Source organism: Macaca fascicularis, chromosome 5 (assembly GCF_037993035.2).
Source record: "Macaca fascicularis isolate 582-1 chromosome 5, T2T-MFA8v1.1".
Taxonomy (NCBI): domain Eukaryota; kingdom Metazoa; phylum Chordata; class Mammalia; order Primates; family Cercopithecidae; genus Macaca; species Macaca fascicularis.
Genome location: NC_088379.1, coordinates 49,119,243 through 49,140,463, shown reverse-complemented (window position 1 = coordinate 49,140,463; position 21,221 = coordinate 49,119,243). Strand labels below are relative to the sequence as shown.

At 40.3% G+C, this 21,221-nt stretch overlaps 1 protein-coding gene and 1 long non-coding RNA gene across 2 annotated transcripts in view; both read left to right on the top strand.

Moving 5' to 3' along the window:
* Positions 1–7,890, top strand: part of CDS1 (CDP-diacylglycerol synthase 1) — a 73,508-nt gene extending 65,618 nt beyond the window's left edge. Inside the window, exons 12-13 of the mRNA XM_005554892.5 lie at positions 1,729–1,832; positions 5,113–7,890. Of these exons, the coding sequence (XP_005554949.2) occupies positions 1,729–1,832; positions 5,113–5,242 (234 nt within the window). The 3' untranslated portion in view covers positions 5,243–7,890. The remainder of the gene's footprint in view (positions 1–1,728; positions 1,833–5,112) is intronic.
* A 1,897-nt stretch (positions 7,891–9,787) lies between these two features.
* Positions 9,788–15,162, top strand: LOC141410298 (uncharacterized). Its single transcript, XR_012434826.1, has 2 exons — positions 9,788–9,899; positions 14,745–15,162. It is a non-coding gene; the product is annotated as an uncharacterized lncRNA (long non-coding RNA).
* Positions 15,163–21,221: the final 6,059 nt, after the last annotated feature.

The following is a 21,221-nucleotide window of genomic DNA, read 5'->3' as shown; positions in this document are numbered from 1 at the left end:
TTTACTACAGTCTCACTTGAAGGGACACACAGAAGAACCTTTGGCTATGTAACCGTCCATTCTGCTAAGTCAGGTGTCATCACACTCTTTCTGTAAAGGGCAAACAGTAAGTTTATTAGGATGTGCAGACCATATATTCTATCACAGCGTCTCAACCCTGAACCCTGCTGTTGCAGTCAGAAAGCCCCCCATGGACAATATGTCAATGAATGGGCATGGCTGCATTTAATGCAACTTTATTTATAAAAATAGGTCGTGGCCTGGATCTGATCTATGGGACATACTTTTCTGACCCCTGTTCCAGATACCTAAAATTATCCCTGTGTATTAGGTTAGATCATCATAAAGTGACATGTTATCTCAGCAATTTTATCTCAGCCTCCCTCACATGGCTGAAGCACCATCTGGGGTTAGAGAGTGGCTATGGAAAGTGGGGTGGTCAGGGAAAGCCTTTCTGAGGAGGTGAGATTTGAGAAAAGAAGTCCTGCAGAGAAAACTAAGAAGAGAGTTCCAGAGCGTACAGAGGAGTGGAGGAGGTTAGCCTGTTTGAAGGTGAGCAAGAACAGTGTGGCTGTGGTTGAGAGTAGGAGATGAGACTACAGAGTTTGGTGGGGCCAGATCACACGTGGCCTACAGGTCAGGGAATGAGTGAACTCAGCGAGCGTTTGCCAGTGGGAAGCTACTATGTAAGATGCAATGCCGTATACAAAAACATACAAGATGTTGTTCCTGTTCTAAAGATGTTCACCTCCTACTAGGGAAGATAATACACATCCCCAGAGAACTACAGCAACAGCTGTGCAGGATGAGTATCTTGCAAAGGCTGTAACAGCAAAGTGGCATTGGGTTACTGTGGCTCTCTTATGCTTTGACTAGTAAGGAAGAGAAGGAGGGAAATGGGTTGGCAAAAATTAACCAAAGACTTTTTCAGTAATTGGTTTAAAAAGAAAAATATTATATTAAGAATGGTATTTTCTTTAATGGTCTCCAATCCAAGGTTTTTTGTTAAATGGTGAGATTTTTTTTTGCATGTTGGAAACCAAGCAGCTATTGCTGTTGTAGTTTAAATATTTTTAGGGTGCCCGAGTGAACTAGAAGAGCAGTTAGTCGTGTCTGTTTCCCAGGCACCCAGATATGGGAACCTACCTGTACAGGGACAATTTGCAGAGGCTTGCTACCCATTCCCTCAGGGTGGCCATTTAACGGACTAATGCGTCCCAGATGGGCTCACTGTAATTTTATTTTTTACTCTAACACTTAAAAAAAGAAGAAGAAATATTTATCATAGTAGTAAAATGTTTATTTCAGAGTAAGAACTATTGGGATAAACAAGTTAGAACCAGTTGTACATCTTTTAACAACACTAAAATAGCTCCCCAAACAGCTTATGGTTAAAAAGAAAGCTAGGCTATAACAAAATTAGATTAGTAATAGCTAATAGAATTTTTATTTAGAAGTTTTATTAACAAAAGTAAGTGCTAGATTTAATTAATGTTTAATGAATGAATGCTGTGGGTCAATTCAGAAATCATTCTAAAAGAAGCATGTATTTGGAAGTCGTGGTTTTAATCTGCTGAATGTGTTCTAATAAGTTTTTATTTAGGGAAAAAAATCCAATAGTAATGTATTTTCGTTAGAGTGAGTCCATGATGCCAAAGAAACACAGATAGGAATTTTGTAGCAGGTGATTTTTTGAAAATTTGCTAATATATTTGTTTGTTTCTAAAGGATTTTGCAAATACCATTCCTGGACATGGTGGGATAATGGACAGATTTGATTGTCAGTATTTGATGGCAACTTTTGTACATGTGTACATCACAAGTTTTATAAGGTACTTTTACATTTAACACATTTTTTAGATGATTTCTTTGAGTTCTCATTTCCATCAACATTAGTTTGAGTAAGTTAATAACTTTTTCCATCAGTGGTAATCTACAATATTAAAGCAAGTGGTGGCTACTGGAATTAGAGTCTTGAGCAGGATGGTTAACTTGTAATCATTTTACCTACACTTGAACAACTTAAAAAAAGATAGTATTTGTTATGGTCCTGGACCATGTTAAAGACCCAATTAATGTGGATGGTATAGGATTTGAAACTTGAGGAGATTTAATTTCTCAACTGTGGGCATTGCAATGATCATGAATACTAAAAATTACAAAGGAAGACAATGAAATGCATCCAGTCTACCAATTATTACTTGAGTGCCTGCCATGTTGTAGAATGTTCTAGGGACAAATATGGCAGAGGACAAAACAAACCAAATCTCTGCCCCCATAGCTTCTTGTTTGGAGGTTGAAAGAAGAATGATGAGAAAGAGACAATAAACAAATAAATACAGTTTGTTAGATGGTGTTAAGTGTCACACAGAAAAATAAAGCAGGCCGAGGGGATCATGCTTGTGTGTGTAGGGGCTGGCTGCTGGGTGAGTGGATGAATATTGCCATTTTATAAAGGGTGGTTTATTCTTGTTATTAAACCTTAATGTTTTGGATCTGCCTTGAAATACCAACTTGGGTGTGAAGGCTTAACATCGACTGCATGTTAACTTTATTTTCTGTGGTCTCTACTGGGGACCCAGAAGGCGGAACACTTATTAATAATAGTGCCTGAGCCATAGAAAACATGGATTTCCTTCATAGTACTTGGAAGGAAATTCATATTTAGCGAACCCTAAATACACATTTTAAATATGTACCACAGTAGTGTGAGAATTTTCATATTAACTATTTTTGAGAGACAGTCTTGATAGGAGTTTATCAGTTTCATTAATCTTTTCAAAAATATCAACTCCTGGCTTTGTTAATTTTCTCTACTGTAAATTTTTTACTTCGTTGATTTCTCCTCTCATCTCATTCCTTTGCCTTTTTAAAATGTTCAATTTGCTGTTCTTTTTTTAATTCTGGAGATGAACTTAGATTATTGATTTTTAGCCTTCTTGTCTAATTTATCCATTGAAGACTATTAAGTATTGCTTTATCCTCTTCCTACAAGTTGTGATATTTGTGTTTTCATTATTTAGTTACATATGTTTTCTGATTTCCAGTATTATATCTTCTTTAACACATGGGTTATTTAGAAGCATATTCATTAGTTTTCAAACAAATGGAGATTTTCTCACTTTCCTCCCTTAATTCCACTGTGGTCGGAAAACATACTCTGTGGTTTGAGTATTTTATAATTTTTGCAATCTACTTTGTGGTGCAGCGTGTTATCTATTTTCTGGTACATGCTCCATGTGCAAAGGTGTATTCTGTAGTTTTGGGTTGTAGTTTTGTCCGTGTCAGTTAGGTGAGGTTTAATTAAATCTTCGGTACTGATTTTTGTTTATTTGTTTTTCTGTTTGTTTGGTCTGCTTGTTGTATCACTTACTAACAGAGCTTTGTTAAAGTCACTCATTGTGATTGTAAATGTATCTATTTTTATTTGTAGTTCTACAAATATTTGCTTTATATATTTTGTGGTTGCATTAGGTATATACAAATTTAGGATTATCATATCTCTCCGTTGAATTGATCCTTTTGTCATTATATAATGTCTGTCTTTACTGCTTGCCTTAAAGTCTATTTTGTTGAATATTAGAATAGCAATATCAGCTTTCTTTTGGTCAGTGTTTGCATGGTATTTCTTTGTCTCTCCTTTTATTTTTAACATTCCCTTTTCCTCATATTTAATGTGTGTTTCTTTTTTCTAGTAAGCATATAGATGATTTTTTTCCCTGTTTTATTTATAAGACAGTTGACAGTCTTTATCCTTTTAATGGGACTATTTAACTTATTTGCATATTATTTATTGATCTATTTGGGTATTGGTAATTAGTGGTTAAATCCTTAGAACTTAGTTTTCAGAATATGGCAGCTTTTTAGGGCATTAACTCATATGCTTTCTTTTTAAAAAAAAAAAAAATGCTGTTCTCTCAGTAGGGAGATGTCATGCTGAGCCATGTTGTCCACCATTTGAAAGCAGCTATTTAGACTGTTAGAAGACAGTGAGAGTGCCAGGATGCAACTCGCTGGGAGCACCTGCTGACACAATTTTGCATTTAGCTGAACTTGCTAAAGCAGCCTTCCTTTTCTCTGTGGGTCACTTCTTGGGGTTTATGCTGTGAAGTTGCTGACTCTTTTAAAGAAATGAAATAAGACGAACAGTGTCCTGATCTGAGTGTGAAAGGCATATGGCCGCAGTTTTTTGACAGATGAGTTGAGCCACATGCGTGAAGATGACCCATGGTGGGATGGCTCATCTGGGCTCTTGTGCAATTTGTTAAGTCGAAGATTTTCAGAGTAAATAGTTCCTCTGCTCATCCTCATTGTGGTAACACTAAATAGACATTTCTTTGTTGCTGGAATTTCTACTTCCTATAATTCTATGTGAACAATCTTTATTGTAAGTCATACATTTACCCACATAAATGTCTTTCTTAGAATTCTGTGCCATCTGTGTACATTACTTGTATGTTGCTTTTTCCCATTGGATTTTAAAGCAGATCTTTTATTTTGTTTGTTTTTTTTATTGGAGTTTACCTAGGACTGTCTTTGAACAAAGACTATGGCACCTATATCACTGGTAAGGGGCTTCAGTGCTAGGCTCAGAACTTTTGTGTTCTGACTCTTTGAACATTCATAGCTCCTTGGAGATATTTTTCAACAGAGTACCTTTCATCATCTGAAGTTTCTTTGAAGTTAAAAATTTCAATTATATTTTCATGCCCTCTTTTTGGTTTGTCCTGTGTTCACCAGGCTCCTTTCCTTAGAGAATAGTTTTTGTGTCTCATTCAATCTCAAGATTTGCCATTTATCCCCACCTTTAACTTTGGTTGCCCTTTCAAGAACTTTTGTAGAACTTAGATCTGCACACCTTCAGTTGCCTTATATTGCTTTTGTGTTTTGTGTTTGTGCATTCTTTCTCCCTCTCTGCTGTATGCTTCTCAAAGCAGAATAGTTCTGGCTGTTTATCCCCTTGACACTAACACTGCACATTAAAGTGAGCTGTTATCACTTTAATAACAGCTACTCTACACTGAAAGGAATGGTTTGTTTTAAATTGGGGGTATACGCTTCACTTATCCCTATTAAAATAACACAAACCTGTCTTCTTTGCCTTATAATTAGGGGCCCAAATCCCAGCAAAGTGCTACAGCAGTTGTTGGTGCTTCAACCAGAACAGCAGTTAAATATATATAAAACCCTGAAGACTCATCTCATTGAGAAAGGAATCCTGCAACCCGCCTTGAAGGTATAATTTGATCCAGAGAGGGAAGGACTGACAAGAAGGAATTCTTCAGAAAAACACTGACAGATGTTTTGTGAATTGTACAGAAAAATAGTTAAAAATGCAATAGATTGAAGTTTTGGAGATATGTTTCTCTCTGAAATTACTGTGAATATTTAACAAACACTTACTTGATCTATGTTATGAAATAAGTAGCAAATTGCCAGCAAAATGTCTTGTACCTTTTCTAAAGTGTATTTTCTGATGTGAACTTCCTTCCCCTTACTTGCTAGGTTTCATAATTTAAAGACTGGTATTTAAAAGAGTCAAACACTATAAAATGAGTAAGTTGAGGATGTTTTAAGATTGCACCTGGCACTGTGCCTTTTTGCACAAATATTTACTTCTGCACTTGGAGCTGCTCTTAATTTTAGCAAAATGTTTTATGCAAGGCACAATAGGAAGTCAGTTCTCCTGTACTTCCTCCTCATGTAGTCTGGAGTACTTTCTAAAGGGCTTAGTTGGATTAAAAAAAAAAAAAAAGTTTGTCTGCTTTTCAAAGAAGTAACCATTTGCCAGGGGAAAACATTCTGCTTTTAGGTAGTTTCAAAATTCAGGGGAGGGAGCCTGAAATTTTTGCCATGATTGGTTGGTTAGAGCAGGCATCAAACTACTTCTGATAAAATTGATTGGAAGATCACGACCTCGCAAAAACTTTTCAAGAGCAACAAGCAAGAATCCTGCTGTGAAGAACACAGTGTACAGATCCTCCGCAGATTATCTCAACAGAGGACAGTAGCTCAGGAGGCCGCGCCAAACAGTGACCTGTGGCCTGGGCCATCTCTTGGTCATGTGTTTCACTTTTCCTTGTTGCCCTGTGAACTGGCTTCCATGGTTCTGTAGGGTAGTGAGTCGGGGTTGTGGCTGCAGCAGAGCAGAAGATGCTCGCCCGAGTGGGAGTGACCCACCCCCGTGTCCCTGCTGCCTCACTCCTGGCTTCTACTGCAGCCCTTTGTAGACTCACCTCGCAAGAAGGAAGATCTGCCTGGAGACCTGATCCCAGTCCAGCTTTTTGGTCGTAGGTCATCTTTGTCCCATTGCTCTTTTGCATCATGTCATAAAATTTGAGGATATCAGCTGATTATTTTTTCTTCCAAGAATGAAAATCAAGCAGAATTGATTCCTACAAGGAAAAAAAAGCACACGAATGCCAAACCTTTCCTTTGGTGGACTGGACACTAACCAGATGAGAGTAAATTTCTTATCCGTGGACGTATGTAAGCTACTGCTGCTGTGTGCTCTCCACAGCCATATTTATTGTATTAAACAATCAGCACTAAACCTTCAAAACTTGCCCAGTGCTCCTAGTTAAATGTTCAGAGGGGAGAAATAGATATATTTTAAATAATGTTTTGCTAATGAAAAGAGTAAATATTTTTGTTTAAATCAGCAAAAACTTTCCATTATTTTATATTTCCGTCTGACTACTATACCTAAAACAAAAGATTGCCGCTATACCCGGGTTCCACTGATGCAGTCAGCTAGCAGCCTCATCACATGCACACGTGATTAGACATAGGTGCACTCAGTACCAAGAGTGCATTTTATGGTCCAGCATACACTCCATTGATTCATCATCACTGCATGCGTTCAGCCAGTGTATCTCACACTATCTGTGTAAATCTAAAACTGGTACTGGCGATGTTAGTAGAGGAGGCAGTGATCACATTTAAAATCAGGCCACTTACAAGTTTAATTTTCAACATCTCATGTTTTTATTTGTCCCATTACAGCTTCAAATGTTGGTCATAAAAAAAATTTAAGCTACTAAAGTTTAAAGAATAAAATGAAAATTTTGTGATAAGAACGTACATTAAAAACTCAGTAGTTTGCATGAGTAAGAACTCCTTGAGATACACAGATTCCCCCCACATTTGTATTTAAAATAATTGGTGAGGCATTGAGATACAGAATTATAAGAAAGCATTACTGAATATGTGTGTTCTAAAGTCAATATTATAAACAAAATATGGAGCTAGAAATATTTGGGATCACAGTAATAGCTTTTCACAAATATACTTTTCGAGTTGAATGTACGTTATCCTATATGTAAAAAAGCAAATTCTTAATTTTAACGGAGCTCTCGATTGACCTTTTCAGCATACTTTTATAGCATGTATATTGAAATAGAATATATTTTAGCAAAAGGTTGCCATAAAACTCTTGACTTGGCTCATTTTGGTATTTGCACTGTGAAGAGGGCTTAAATTCCAATGTAGCAATATGCTGGTAGAAAAATGAAAAACTGGGAAGTTCTTTCACAGTAATGCCTAATTGTTCCAAATTTGCTATATTTGGAGGTGCTCTACTGGTACTTCCTGCTTGACTCTCTGACCTGTGGGATGCACATTCTTCCTCAACGCTTTTTCCTTTTGGTGGTGACGTATGTTCACTATCTGAGAGTAAAAGACCATACACGCCCCTCTTTTTAAAATTAATAGTATCTCTTCCTTTTCACTTTGGTTTGAACAAAGATAGTGTCACCTTGTTCCATGAAAAAGAAAAAGCATAAACAGTGTATATTTAGGGTATATGGGTGATAGCTTATGATATGTGTCAATCAGTTCTCTGAATCTTTTACTGAAACTGAGATAGGAAAATAAAACTGAAACAAATCATATTCGACTTTGTTGTGCCATTTTCTCATTGGAGAAGAAATATGCAACCAGTATTTACAGAATAATGACAGATATATGTGAGTATTGTATCGTGTCTATTCCATCACCAGCACCTACAGTGACATCTTCAGGGCTGGGATAAAATAAGTTCTGGTGATTACCAAACATCTGTATTTGTTGAGAGGCAATGTCCTCTTAATACAAAGAGTACTGAACTTTTATGGTATTAGCACAGTTTGTAATTACACGTGTATTTTTGTGAATGTCTGAATAATGTGTGTCCCTTACTAAAGCTTTAAGCCAAACAGAGGCCAGATGAAGTCGGTTTGGGTTGGCCACTGTATACCCAGTGTCTGGCATGATGCCTGCTCTCTGTAGGCTCTCCAGCTTCTGAAATGCACAAGCTTGGAGCTTGGTCTAAAGACCCAGCTATACACATTCCCTCTTGTCTCTAGGACACCTCCTATCCCCTTCCCCAGACCTTTTATTTTGCAGAGTTCTAAGGTGGGCCTCATTATTCCTAGCTAATAGGGTTGTTTTAAGGATTCAGTGAAAACTCATATTGTCCAGCATTGAATAGCTGATTAGCAATTCTTAGTTTCCTTCCCTCCTTCCTGTCTGCTCCTCTTCCATTGCCTGTCTGCAGTGGGAAACGATAGGTTATAGGACTGAGCGGAAAAGTAACCACCGCTTTGGCCACGTCTGCTTCAGCTGGTGGGTAACGGAAGTGTTCCATGACTGATAGAAAAACCATTGATCCACTTCAGCAAACCCGAAATGACTACCTGACCCAGCACTATGCTTTGTTCTCACATGACGAAAAACCTTAGAACTAGTAGTTTTCTGCCTAGTCACAGAAACAGACAGGTACAGAAGTGAATGTCATTTGAAGTGGATATTGATCAGAGTGATGACAGATATATAAACCAGGTGTGTGGGAACACAGGTGACCACCATCTGACCTCCATAAGACCTGTCTTTCCTGACCATAGTCTATAGCCAGATCTTTCTGCCCCCCTCTTGAAGCTTATAAAGTTTAAAATTCACTCCTTGAAGAGGGGCTGTGGAGATTTGGGAATCTTTAGTAGCTGCAAAGAAAAATCAGGTCTAGATAATTTAGCCAAAATCAGAAGCCATTCCTACCTTAATCTCATCGTTTTCCTGTAGAGAAACGGAGAACCTTCTTAAATCATCAGATACGCATCAGTCATCATTTAGTAAAAGTTGGTGAGCATTTCCTGATGATGGCAAAGTGAGTTTCCAGAAGGAATGGAGAGAATCCAGCCTGTTCTCTACTGTGTACAAAAGATAAGGCTGGTGAAGCAAGAGCCTTGTCACTCAAGAGAGCCGAAGAATTATTGAGGGAGAGTGCACCTTAAGGATCGCATTGTCCTCTAGTGAAAGTGAAATTTAAAACTGCTGTCTCTCAACTTGTAACATGAACAGGGTATAGGACTTGGAGTTTAACTCTCAGACTTTCTGCTGTGCATCTGACTTGAGTTTAATGTGTCCAGATGATTTTCTTTTTTCTTTTCTTTTTCTTTCTTTTCTTTCTTTCTTGAGACAGGGTCTCGCTCTGTTGCCCCAGGCTGGTGTGCAGTGGCGTGATGACTGCTCATTGCAGTCTCAACCTCCCAGGCTCAAGCGATCATCATCTTTTAGCCTCCTGAGTAGCTGGGAGGAACTACAGGCACATGCCACCATGCTTGGCTAATTTTTTTTTTTTTCGGTAGAGATGGGGTTTCACCATATTGCCCAGGCTGGTCTCCAATTTTTGACCTCAAAAGAGCCGCCTGCCTCTGCCTCCCAAAGTACTGGGATTACAAGCATGAGCTGCTGCACCTGGTCTGGGTGATTTTCTGTTCAACAATTCAAGCTTCAGATGAGGCCTAGGCAAGTGATGAGTTTGGGGAATATTCTTGAGTAATCTATTAAATATATTTTTCATTGGTTTTAGTAAATCTCAAAAAGTTGTGAAGAAAAGGAAACAGAGGCTTCAGCTAGTCCAGGTAAGACATACACATTTGAATTGTCAGAAATTCCATTTGTTTTTTCCCCCAACAGTTTTACTGAGATATAATTTACATACCATAACATTGTGCCGCCACCACCAAATCCAGTTTGAGAGCACTTTCATGATCTTCCAAAAAGTTTCCTGGTGCCCATTTGCAGTTAATCCTCACTCCACGTCTCAGCCTTTGGCAACCACTGATCTGCTTTCTGTCTGTGTGATATTTCACATAAATTGAATTATATAGTATGCTTTGCACCTGGCATGTTTTTGCATGTATTAGCACTTCTCTCCTTTTATTAATATGTTTTGCTAACTCATCAGTTGATGAACATTTGGGTTATTTCCAGCTTGGGGCCCTTATGAAGAATGTTACTATGAATGTGAGTAGACATACATGTCTTTGTGCAGAAATTTCTTCATTTCTCTCGGGTAGATGGCTAGGGGAGGAATTGCTTAATTGTATGGTAAGTTTCTTTTAAAGAAATAACTTGCCGGACACAGTGGCTCAGGCCTGCTGGGAGGCCTAGGCAGGTGGATCACCTGGGGTCAGGAGTTCAAGACCAGCCTGGCTAACATGGAGAGATCCCGTCTCTACTAAAAATACAAAAATCATCTGGGCATGGTGGCGTGCTCCTGTAATCCCGGCTGTTTGGGAGGCTGAGGCAGAAGAATCGCTTGGGAGGCAGAAGTTGCAGTGAGCCAAGATTGTGCCATTTCACCCCAGCCTGGGTGACAGAGCAAGACTCTGGCTCAAAAAAGAAAAAGAAAACAAACTGTTTTCTAAAGTAGCTGTACAATCTTACATTCTTACTTGTGATCTGCAATGGTTGTAGTTTATCTGCATCTTTACCCAAACCTGCCATCACCTGTCTTTTAAATTATAGACATTCTAGCTGATGCATAAAGGTATTTCATTGTGATTTTCATTTGCATTTCTCTAATGGCTAGTGGTGGTGTGTCTTTTCATGTGCTTTATTTCCCTTCTATATATCTTATTTGACAAAAATATTCGTATCTTTTTGCCCATTTTTTATTTTTTAAAATTTTTATTATTTATTTATTTATTTTTTGAGACGGAGTCTCGCTCTGTCACCCAGGCTGGAGTGCAGTGGTGCAACTTCTGCCTCCCAGGCTCAAGAGATCCTCTTCAGCCTCCTGAGTAGCTGGGATTACAGGTGCCCACCACCATGCCCATTTAATTTTCGTATTTTTTGTAGAGATGGGATTTGCCATGTTGGCCAGGGTGGTCTCAAACTCCTGGGCTCAAGTGATCCACCTGCTTTGACCTCCCAAACTGCTGGGATTATAGGCATGAGCCACTGCATCCATCCTCTTTTGCCCATTTTTAAATGGCATTATTTTCCTTATTATTGAGTTTAAGAAATCTTTATATATTCTGGATAGAAGTACCTTATCAGATATATAATTTGCAAATATTTTCTCTCAGGCTTTGGCTTGTCTTTTATTTTCTTAACGGTGTCTTTTGAAGTTTAACATCTTTTAAATTTAATGATGTCCAATTAGTCATCTTTGCCTCTTGAGGCTCCTGTGTTCAGGGGCAGCCAGTAGTGGAAGTGTTGCCCAGACCCTCTCCAGGTACCCTCTGCACCCGTGTGCAGCCTCATCTAGGAAAGCGCTTGGCCCAACCACACAATTCCCAGCTTGTGGTACCATTAGCCCTCCCTTCTCATCCTCTGAGATTGTCACTTCCACTGACTTCTCTGGGTATGGGTATTGTCCACTGTTGCAAATTGAGCAAGTCCCACTGGACTGTCGGAGTCCTCAGAGTCTCTCCTGCCCTGACTAAAGCTGTAACCCAGCTGAGCTGGTGGGGGCATGCATGCAGCCCTCGGGAAGGATTCCACAAACACCCACTGTGCCCCAGTTTTTCAAGCATAAACGTTTTTCGTAGTGTATACCTTTGTTCAATTTCTAGAGTGTGGAAATATAAATTTTCTCCAGCTTTTAATAGATGCTTTTTTGGGGAGAGGATTTGCCACCCCCTAACTCAGACATAGCTGGAAGTCCCACCTTGACAATTCTACTTGATAGCAGGAAGAGAAGGAACAGATCTTAATCCAAATCCAAGTATGACGACACTACTTCTCCTCTGCTGAGGAGTAGTGACCAAGTGTATACACTAATATTAAGAGTGACGCCAAAATAACTTATGGAAGTTCTAAGTGAGAGCCCTCACTGAAGGAAGGGGCAGTTTGCTCCCGTGCCCCATTGAGCTCTGGCCCCCAGGAAGGCAAAGGCAAGAAGAGGCCTTCCTACTAATCATGGCCCCCCTCCATCTTTTTCACAATTGTCGGCACCCTGAAGGGCGACTCAGTTCTAAGATCCAGCTTTCAAGAATTTCAAGAGGGTACCTTTTCTTTGAATGTAATATATACTGCTAAGAGTATTTATTACCACCACCCCCAGAACCTCAGTCATTCACTAAATGATGGATATCATATATCCACTAAACATGGATATAGAACCATATTTGAATGAGACATCATTTTAGTATTTGAAATAACTAAATATGTCCAATTCCCTCAAAAGAATGTGCAGATTAGCTGGAGAAACATTGTAGAAGGTGCTGTGATTGTGGTCACCTCAGGAAGGGTTGGAGCTCTGACTTGGGCTGGAGCTAGCAGGGAGTGAGGCAAGGTGGTAGGAAAAGCCCAGGCGGGATCAGAGACCCCAGCGCATTCTGAGGCTGCTAGAAGAGGCTGTCACTGTCACTACTTTCTCACCAGATACCTTCTTGAAAGTATATTGGAAAGTGACCTGTCCCCAAATCAGAGTGACTTACATTTTAATGAGCACTTGAAGGGGGCACAGAGGGAGACAGGTTGGTTGGTGCTGTTCCCTGAGAATAAAAACTGATTGGATACATTGCTAGTGTGAATGTAAAATGGTGCAATAGCTTTGGAAAACAGTCTGAGAGCTGCTCGAAATGTAAAACATGGAGTTACCATATGAGCCAACAATTCCATTTCTTGGTATATACCTAACAGAAATGTAAGCATTCATCCATACAAAAACCTGAACATGAATGTTTACAGCAGCATGATTCACAATAGTAAAAAAGTGGAAACAAGCTAAACACCATGTGCTGAATGGATAAATAAGATGTAGTCTATCCATACAATGGGCTACTACTTGGAAGTCAAAAGGCATGAAACACTGATACATGCTGTGATATAGATGAAGCTCAAAAATGTTAAGTGAAATAAACCATTCCCAAAAGACCACATATTGCATCATTCCATTAGATAAAATGTTCAGATTGGGCAAATAGACAAAGTAGATTAGTGTGTTGGCAGAGGCTGGGGGCAGGAGGAGGAGAATAGGGAGTAACTGCTAATGGTAAGGGGTTTCTTTTTGGGTGATGAAAATATTCTGAAATTAGATTGTGACAATGGTGGTGTATTAATTAGTCTGTTTTCATGCTGCTGATAAACCAGAGACTGTGACGAAAAAGAGGTATAATTGGACTTACAGTTCCACCTGACTGGGGAGGCCTCAGAATCATGGCAGGAGGTGAAAGGCACTTCTTACATAGTGGTGGCAAGAGAAAATGAGAGAGAAATGAAAGTGGAAACCCCAGATAAACCCATCAGATCTCGTGAGACTTACGAGAATAGCATGGGAAAGACTGGCCCCCATGATTCACTTACCTCCCCCTGGGGCCCTCCCACAACACATGAGAATTCTGGGAGATACAATTCAAGTTGAGATTTGGGTGAAGACATAGCCAAACCATATCATTCCACCCCGACCCCTCCAAATCTCATGTCCTCACATTACAAAACCAATCATTCCTTCCCAACAGTCCCCCAAAGTCTTATTTCACCGTTAACCCAAAAGTCAACAGTCCAAAGTCTGATTTGAGACAAGGCAAATTCCTTCTGCCTATGAGCTTGTAAAATCAATAGCAAGCTAGTTACTTCCTAGATACAATGGGGGTACAGGCATTGAGTAAATAACAGCCATTCCAAATGGAAGAAATTGGCCAAAAAAAGGGGTTACAGAGCCCATGCAAGTCTGAAATCCAGTGGGGCAGTCAAGTTTGTTTTTTTGTGTTTTAGTTTTTGTTTGTTTTTGAGACAGAGTTTCACTCTTGTTGCCCAAGCTGGAATGCAATGGCACGATCTCGGCTCACTGCAACCTCTACCTCCCAGACTCAAGCAATTCTCTTGCCTCAGCCCCCTGAGTAGCTGGGATTACAGCCGTCCACCACCATGTCCAGCTAATTTTTTGTATTTTTAGTAGAAATGAAGTTTCACCCTGTTGACCAGGCTGGTCTCAAACACCCGACCTCAGGTGATCCATCTGCCTCGGCCTCCCAAAGTGCTGGGATCACAGGCGTGAGCCACCACACCTGTCTGGCAGTCAAGTTTTAAAGCTCCAAGATGATCTCCTTTGACTCCGTGTCTCACATCCAGGTCATGCTGATTCAAGAGGTGGGTTCCCATGGTCTTGGGCAGCCCTGCCCTTGTGGCTTTGCAGGATACAGCCTCCCTCCTGGCTGCTTTCACAGGCTGGTGTTGAGTGTCTGTGGCTTTTTCAGGTGCATGGTGCAAACTGTAGGTTAGTGGATCTACCATTCTGAGGTCTGGAGGGTGGTGGCCCTCTTCTCACAGCTCCACTAGGCAGGGCCCCAGTAGGGAGTCTGTGTGGGGGCTCTGATCCCACATTTTCCTTCTGCACTGCCCTAGCAGAGGTTCTCCATGAGGGTCCCACCCCTGCAGCAAACTTTTGCTGGGGCATCCAGGTGTTTCCATACGTCTTCTGAAATCTGGGCATAAGTTCCCAAATTCAATTCTTGACTTCTGTGCACCCACAGGCTCAACATCACGTGGAAGCTGCCAAGGCTTGGAGCATCCACCCTCTGAAGCCACAGCCCGAGGTGTACATTGGCCCCTTTCAGCCACAACTGGAGCAAAGTTGGACACAGGGCACCAAGTCCCTGGGCTGCATACAGCATGGGGACCCTGGGTCTGGCCCATGAAACCACTTTTTCCTCCTAGGCCTCCAGGCCTGTGATGGGAGGGGTTGCTGTGAAGGTCTCTGATATGGCCTGGAGCCATTTTCCCCATTGTCTTGGGGATTAACATTAGGCTTCTGCTACTTATACAAATTTCTGTAGCTAGCTTGAATTTCTCCCCAGAAAATGGGTTTTTCTTTTCTATTACATAGTTGGGTTGCATTTTTTCCAAACTTTTATCCTCTGCTTCCCTTATAAAACTGAATGCCTTTAACAGTACCCAAGTCATGTTTTGAATGCTTTGCTGCCTAGAAATTTCTGCCAGATAACCTAAATCATCTTTCTTAAGTTCAAAGTTTCACAAATCTCTAGGGCAGGGGCAGAATGCCGCCATTCTCTTTGCTAAAATGTAACAAGAGTCACCTTTACTCCAGTTCCCAACACTTTCCTCATCTCTGAGAACACCTCAGCCTGGACTTTATTGTCCATATTGCTATCAGCATTTTGGGCTAAGCCATTGAACAAGTCTCCAGGAAATTCCAAACTTTCCCACATTCTCCTGCTCCTTCTGAGCCCTCCAAACTGTTCCAGCCTCTGCCTCTTGCCCAGTTCCAAAATAGTTTCCACATTTTTTGTGTATCTTTTCAGCAACGCCCCACTCTACTGGTACCAATTTACTATATTAGTCTGTTTTCATGCTGCTGATAAAGACATACTGGAAACTGAAAAGAGAAAGAGGTCTAATTGGACTTACAGTTCCACATGGCTGGGGAGTCCTCAGAATCATGGCAGGAGGTGAAAGGCACTTCTTACATGGCGGCAGCAAGAGAAAATGAGAGAGAAGCAAAAGCGGAAACCCCTGATAAACCCATCAGATCTTGTGGGACTTATTCTCACATGAGAATAGCATGGGAAAGACTGGCCCGCATGATTGAATTACTCCCCCTGGGTCCCTCCCACAACACGTGGGAATTTTGGGAGATAAATTCAAGTTGAGATTTGGGTGGGAACACAGCCAAACCGTATCAGGTGGCAAAACTCTGAATATACCAAAACATACTGAATTGTAGACTTGATGATTTTTACAGTATGTTAATTATGTATTGAAGTTGTTAAAATAGCTGATTGGAGAATCTGAATGATGGGATATGGTGAAAAGGCAGGGGTGGGATGGGGGAGTATTCTAGGACTGGGTATGGGACAGGGAAGGGCTGCCAGCTGACCCCAAATGGGAACCCCACAATGGGTCCAGTAGCCCCTCCTGGATCCATCTGCTGGGCAGGGTTGAGGGGTGGGGGCTGCCCTGGAATATATCGTCCTCCCCAGTTAGGCTGGACTAGGAAAAGGAGGGGAAGAGGCTTTCTTCTCTGGCACTGCTACAAAGACCCTGTGGCTTCTATCCTGGGGTGCTGGGTGGGTGATTCTCATAGGCAGAGGGTGCCTTGCTCAAGGTATCTTCAAAGAATGAGAAACTTTGAATGTTTAAGACCAAACCCTAGGCTGGGTGTGGTGGCTCATACCGGTAATTCCAGCACTTTGGGAGGCCAAGGTGGGAGGATCACTTGAGCCCAGGAGTTTCAGACCAGCCTGGGCAATATAATGAGACCTCATCTATTAAAAAAAAAAATTAGCTGGGCGGCCTGAACCTGTGGTTCCAGCTACTCAGGAGGATGAGGCAGGAGGATGGCTTAAGCCTGAGAGGTCAAGGCTGCAGTGAGCTATGATAGTGCCACTGCACTCCAGCCTGGGTGAGAGAGACCCTGTCTGAAAAAATAAAGAATAATAAAAACCAAACCCTAGTGAGCATTTCAAGCACATGTGTTCAGGCATGTGGTATTCGAAAGCTCAAATTCAACACAAGAAAGATGATGTAAGATATTTACAAAAACAGATTGCATTACCATTGAGGGCAAATCGAGGGCTGCCTCTAATTCCTTCATTCAACACATTTATTGAGTAGCCACTCTGTCAGATACAGTTTTAGAACTCCCTGCAGCAGTGAGTGAAACAGACAAAAGTGTCTGCGGTCATGTAGCTTACCCTTTGCTAGAGAGACAGAAAGAACTAGTAGTATAGCACCTTATAGAGGGTCTCAGAGAAGGGTGATTATGAGGAAGTCAGAGGGAGGGAAATTGCAATTGTAAATACTGTAGGTTGGTCAGGGGAGGCCTCACTTAGAAGGTGACATTTGAGGAAAGACTTGGAGGTGAGGGAGGAAGAGGAGCACACCTGGAGTAGGATCCTTGCAGGCAGAGGGCAGTCAGGGCATGGCCCTGTGGCAGAGGAGGCCCTAGCCCAGGACATAGAAGAGGGTGTGAGGGGTAAGAAGGTGAGGAGCCCTGCAGGGCTTGACACGGAATGGGCAATTGCAGCACACACACGGTGACTGCTGTGTCACAAAACCCAATCACAACACCCAATCCTCAAACTAAGGGGGGAACCATGTTAAGGAGAATTCACTCACAGTATATCACAGCAAACATAAAGGCTGGACAGGAGTCCACGTTTAAAAGAGGAAGAGGAAAATCAATGGCATGACACCTATGTAAAAGGCAGGCAGGCAAGAAGGCAGGACAAAAGTTTGCAAAAGACCAGGAATGCAGTGGCGGGTCACGGGGTGGGGGCAGTGGAGTGAACAAGGGGGAATAGGGGAGGACCTCCCAGGAAGGCCTGGTATCATACAATAATTCAAAAAAGGACAAAGATCAGATAACAATGATATGAAAATGGGGAGTGCAGAGCAAAGAAAACATATTGTGGAAGAGAGTATTACTGAATTAGAAACAGTAAGGAATGGAATACACTTACTGAAAATCTACAGATAACCTGCATGAAGGCAAGCCTCTCATTTATAGGCCAAAAAGTTCTTGGAGAGGGTACTTACATCATTGTAAAAAATCATCTTCAAGGCCCAGCTAAGTATGTATTAGCACAAACACAGATTTGCTACCTTAGAAGGAAAAAGACATCAACATTCGCAGATTGGAGCTTGAACCACAGCACACTTGATAACATTGCTTTAGGAGAACTTGGTTTCTTTTTTCCTCTTGGCAGAATCGGCCAGCAGCAGACTCAAAGGATCCTCAAGTTTATAAACAAAGACTGCTTAGTTCACCTTTGCTCCATGGTGAATTTCTTGAGTCAGTTTGCAAAGGAGTGGCTTCCTTTTATGAAGGGAAACTTTATGCCGGGAAATAACATTTTTAGGATATAGCTTTTGTTTGAAGTTTGTAGTAGGGCCTGAGGGCAAGACCCTAAACAAGTTGTTTTTCTTTAACTCTGTCCTCTGTACTGGAATGCAGCTTGCAACTCTTCTTTGCCTTTGTTGAGCAGGAAGCATGATAGCTGAAGGCCAAGGTTGAAGTTTGGATGCTCTATCTTCTTGATAAAGAAGGGCATAATTATGCACGGATAATATTGAAATAACATCCAAAGTACACTTGCACTGTAATCACCTAAAAGAAAATTGGGAAATACTAACTGGGAGCTGTTTGTAAAGAGCCTTGGCCTGGGTGTCAGATGCTTAGGAGCAGAGCTGGGAATTCTACCTAAAAAGCAGCCTGGCTTTGGGAACACTAAACACCTGTATGAACCCCTTCCCTCTCGTGCTAAATGAGGGTTTGGACTTGATGACTTTGAAGAGCCCTTCCCATTCTAGCATTCTGCCTCCTGTATATCTGACTGAAGGTTAACTCCCTGCCATTGGCGTTCATTTGGCATTCAGATGTTTCAGTGCATCATCCCTTTTATGTTCGTATTTCCGAGTTAACACTGGAATGTACTGACAACATATTTGTCAGGCACTACCCTTCCTATATATATTACCACATCGAATCCTTATAACAATTCTCTGGGGGCAGGTATCCTAATACAAATTTTCCATATAAGGAAACTCAGACCTAGAGTGGTTAAGTCACTCACCTGAGGTCACACAGTAAGTGGTACAATGGGAGCTTAGCCCCCAGACTGACTCTCCTGATAGTTTATTATACTAGTTAGAACTGTATCTAATATTAAAAGATTAGTATTAGCAGTTTCTTTTACATTATCAAAATTTTAGTGCCTAGAATAATGTGATTTCAAAAGTCCTTATTTGAAACCCCAACTGCTTTTGGGCTGTAGAGGTTGTATCCCAGTAGCTGGGGGTGGCCACCAAAACACTTCAATGTGATAGGGCCTTGTCTTGCTCTTGGGAGGTTTCAATGGGAGCCCAGTTGAAGCACTGGATTAGTAATTAGGAATATCATTACTGAATGAGATTGCATGCATGCTACTTTACAATTTAGGTAGCCTCATCTCATGTCTTCTTGGACCAGTGGTTCTCAAGGGGTTTCCAGGCCCCCAGGAAACCTGACACCCTTTCAGAGGGTCTGCAAGATTTTCACAGTACTACTAAAACACTATTTACCCTTTCGCTGCATTGATATTTTTATTGAGGTACAAAAGCAGTGGTGGGTAGAACTGCTGGAACCTTAGTATGGTGGCGCCAAACCACTAGTAGTAATGATCATATTCTTCATAATCAAACACTTGCAGTAAAAACACAAGTGCCTCTTTGACTTAAGAATGACCTTGGAGAAGCAATAAAAATTATTACTTTTATTAAATCTTGGCCCTTAAGTAGAGTGACACAAGATGAGAAGTACCCATAAAGAACCTGCATACTGAAGTACAACATTTGTCTCAAAGAGAAGCACTTGTGTGACTGAATTGTGAGCTGAACTCTCTTCCTTTCTCATGGAATACTATTTTTATTGAAAGAACAGTTGACAAGCTACAGTTCTATGGATGGTATGTTCTCAAATATTAACAAAGTGAGCCTGTCCCTTCAAAGAAAACAGCAGACAGTATTTATTGCCAATGATAACAATTTAGGTTTTAAGCAAAAATAATAATTTTTTGTAGAATTTGTGTCTGTCACTATGACTTAAAATTTTCTGATACAGCTGGTGGTATTTTAATGTATATGATAATGTGATTTTTTGGTATTATCTAATGATATACGTCAGCATTTAGAAGTTCTACATATACTGTTTCTGTCTCTGGTGCTTGAATCAAGATTTAAAAATAATTTTCTAAATGATCAATGCATGATGCTGTAAAATTATGGATGGGTAAAAAAATAAATTCAAAGTGCAAGACAGATCCATGGATTTTAATGTCATAATAATATGAGAAGTTCATTGGCATCATTTCAGAGTCCACGTAGTAATTAATCTTTAAGAAACTTAAACTATTAAAAAACTTAAAACTACGACTTAAGAAGCAATGATCTGAAAAAGCAATTATAATATTCTAGCTCGAAAAACTGAAAGCCTTTCCTTTAAGATCTGGAATAAGACAAGGATGCCCATTTTCACTGTTACTCAACATAGTGTCCTAGCTGGAGCAATCAGAAAAGAGAAAGAAAAGGCATCTAATTGGAACAGAAGTAGTCAAATTATTCTTGTTTGAAGATGGTATGATCTTATATTTGGGAAAACCTAAAATTAGAACTGATAAATTCAGTAAAATTGCAGCATACAAAATCAACATACAAAAATCAGGAGCATTTCTACATGCCAACAGTGAACAATATGAAAAAGAAATCAAGAAAGTAATCCCATTTACAATGGCTACAAATAAAGTAATATACCTAGGAATAAATTTAACCAAAGGAATGAAAGATCTCTATAATGAAAACTGTAAAAGACTGATGAAAGAAGCTAAAGAGAACACACAAAAAATGGAAATATATTCCATGTTCATGGATTGGAAGAATCAATGTTGTTAAAATGTCCATACTACCCAAAGCAATCTACAGATTAAATGCAATTCCTATCAAAATATCAATGACATTCTTCACAGAAATAGAAAAAATAATCCTAAAATTTATGTGGAATCACAAAGTACCCAGAATAGCCAAAGCCACTGTGAACAAAAGGAACAAAACTGGAGGAATCATATTACCTGACTTCAAATTACACTACAGAGCTATAGTAACCAAAACAGCCTGGTACTGGTGTAAAAACAATAGTCTAAATAGCCATAGACCAATGGAACAGAATAAAGAATCCAGAAATAAAACCATATATCTACAGTGAACTCATTTTTGACAAAAGTGCCAAGAACATACATTGAGGAAAGGACAATCCATTCAATAAATCCTGTCGTGGAAACTAGATATCCATATGCGGAAGAATGAAGCTAGACTCCCTATCTCTCACCATATACAAACATCAAATCAAAATGGATTAAATATTTAATTCTAAGACCTAAAACTATGAAACTGCTAGAAGAAACCATTGGGGAAACTCTCCAGGACTTTGGTCAGGGCAAAGATTTTTTGGCTAAGAC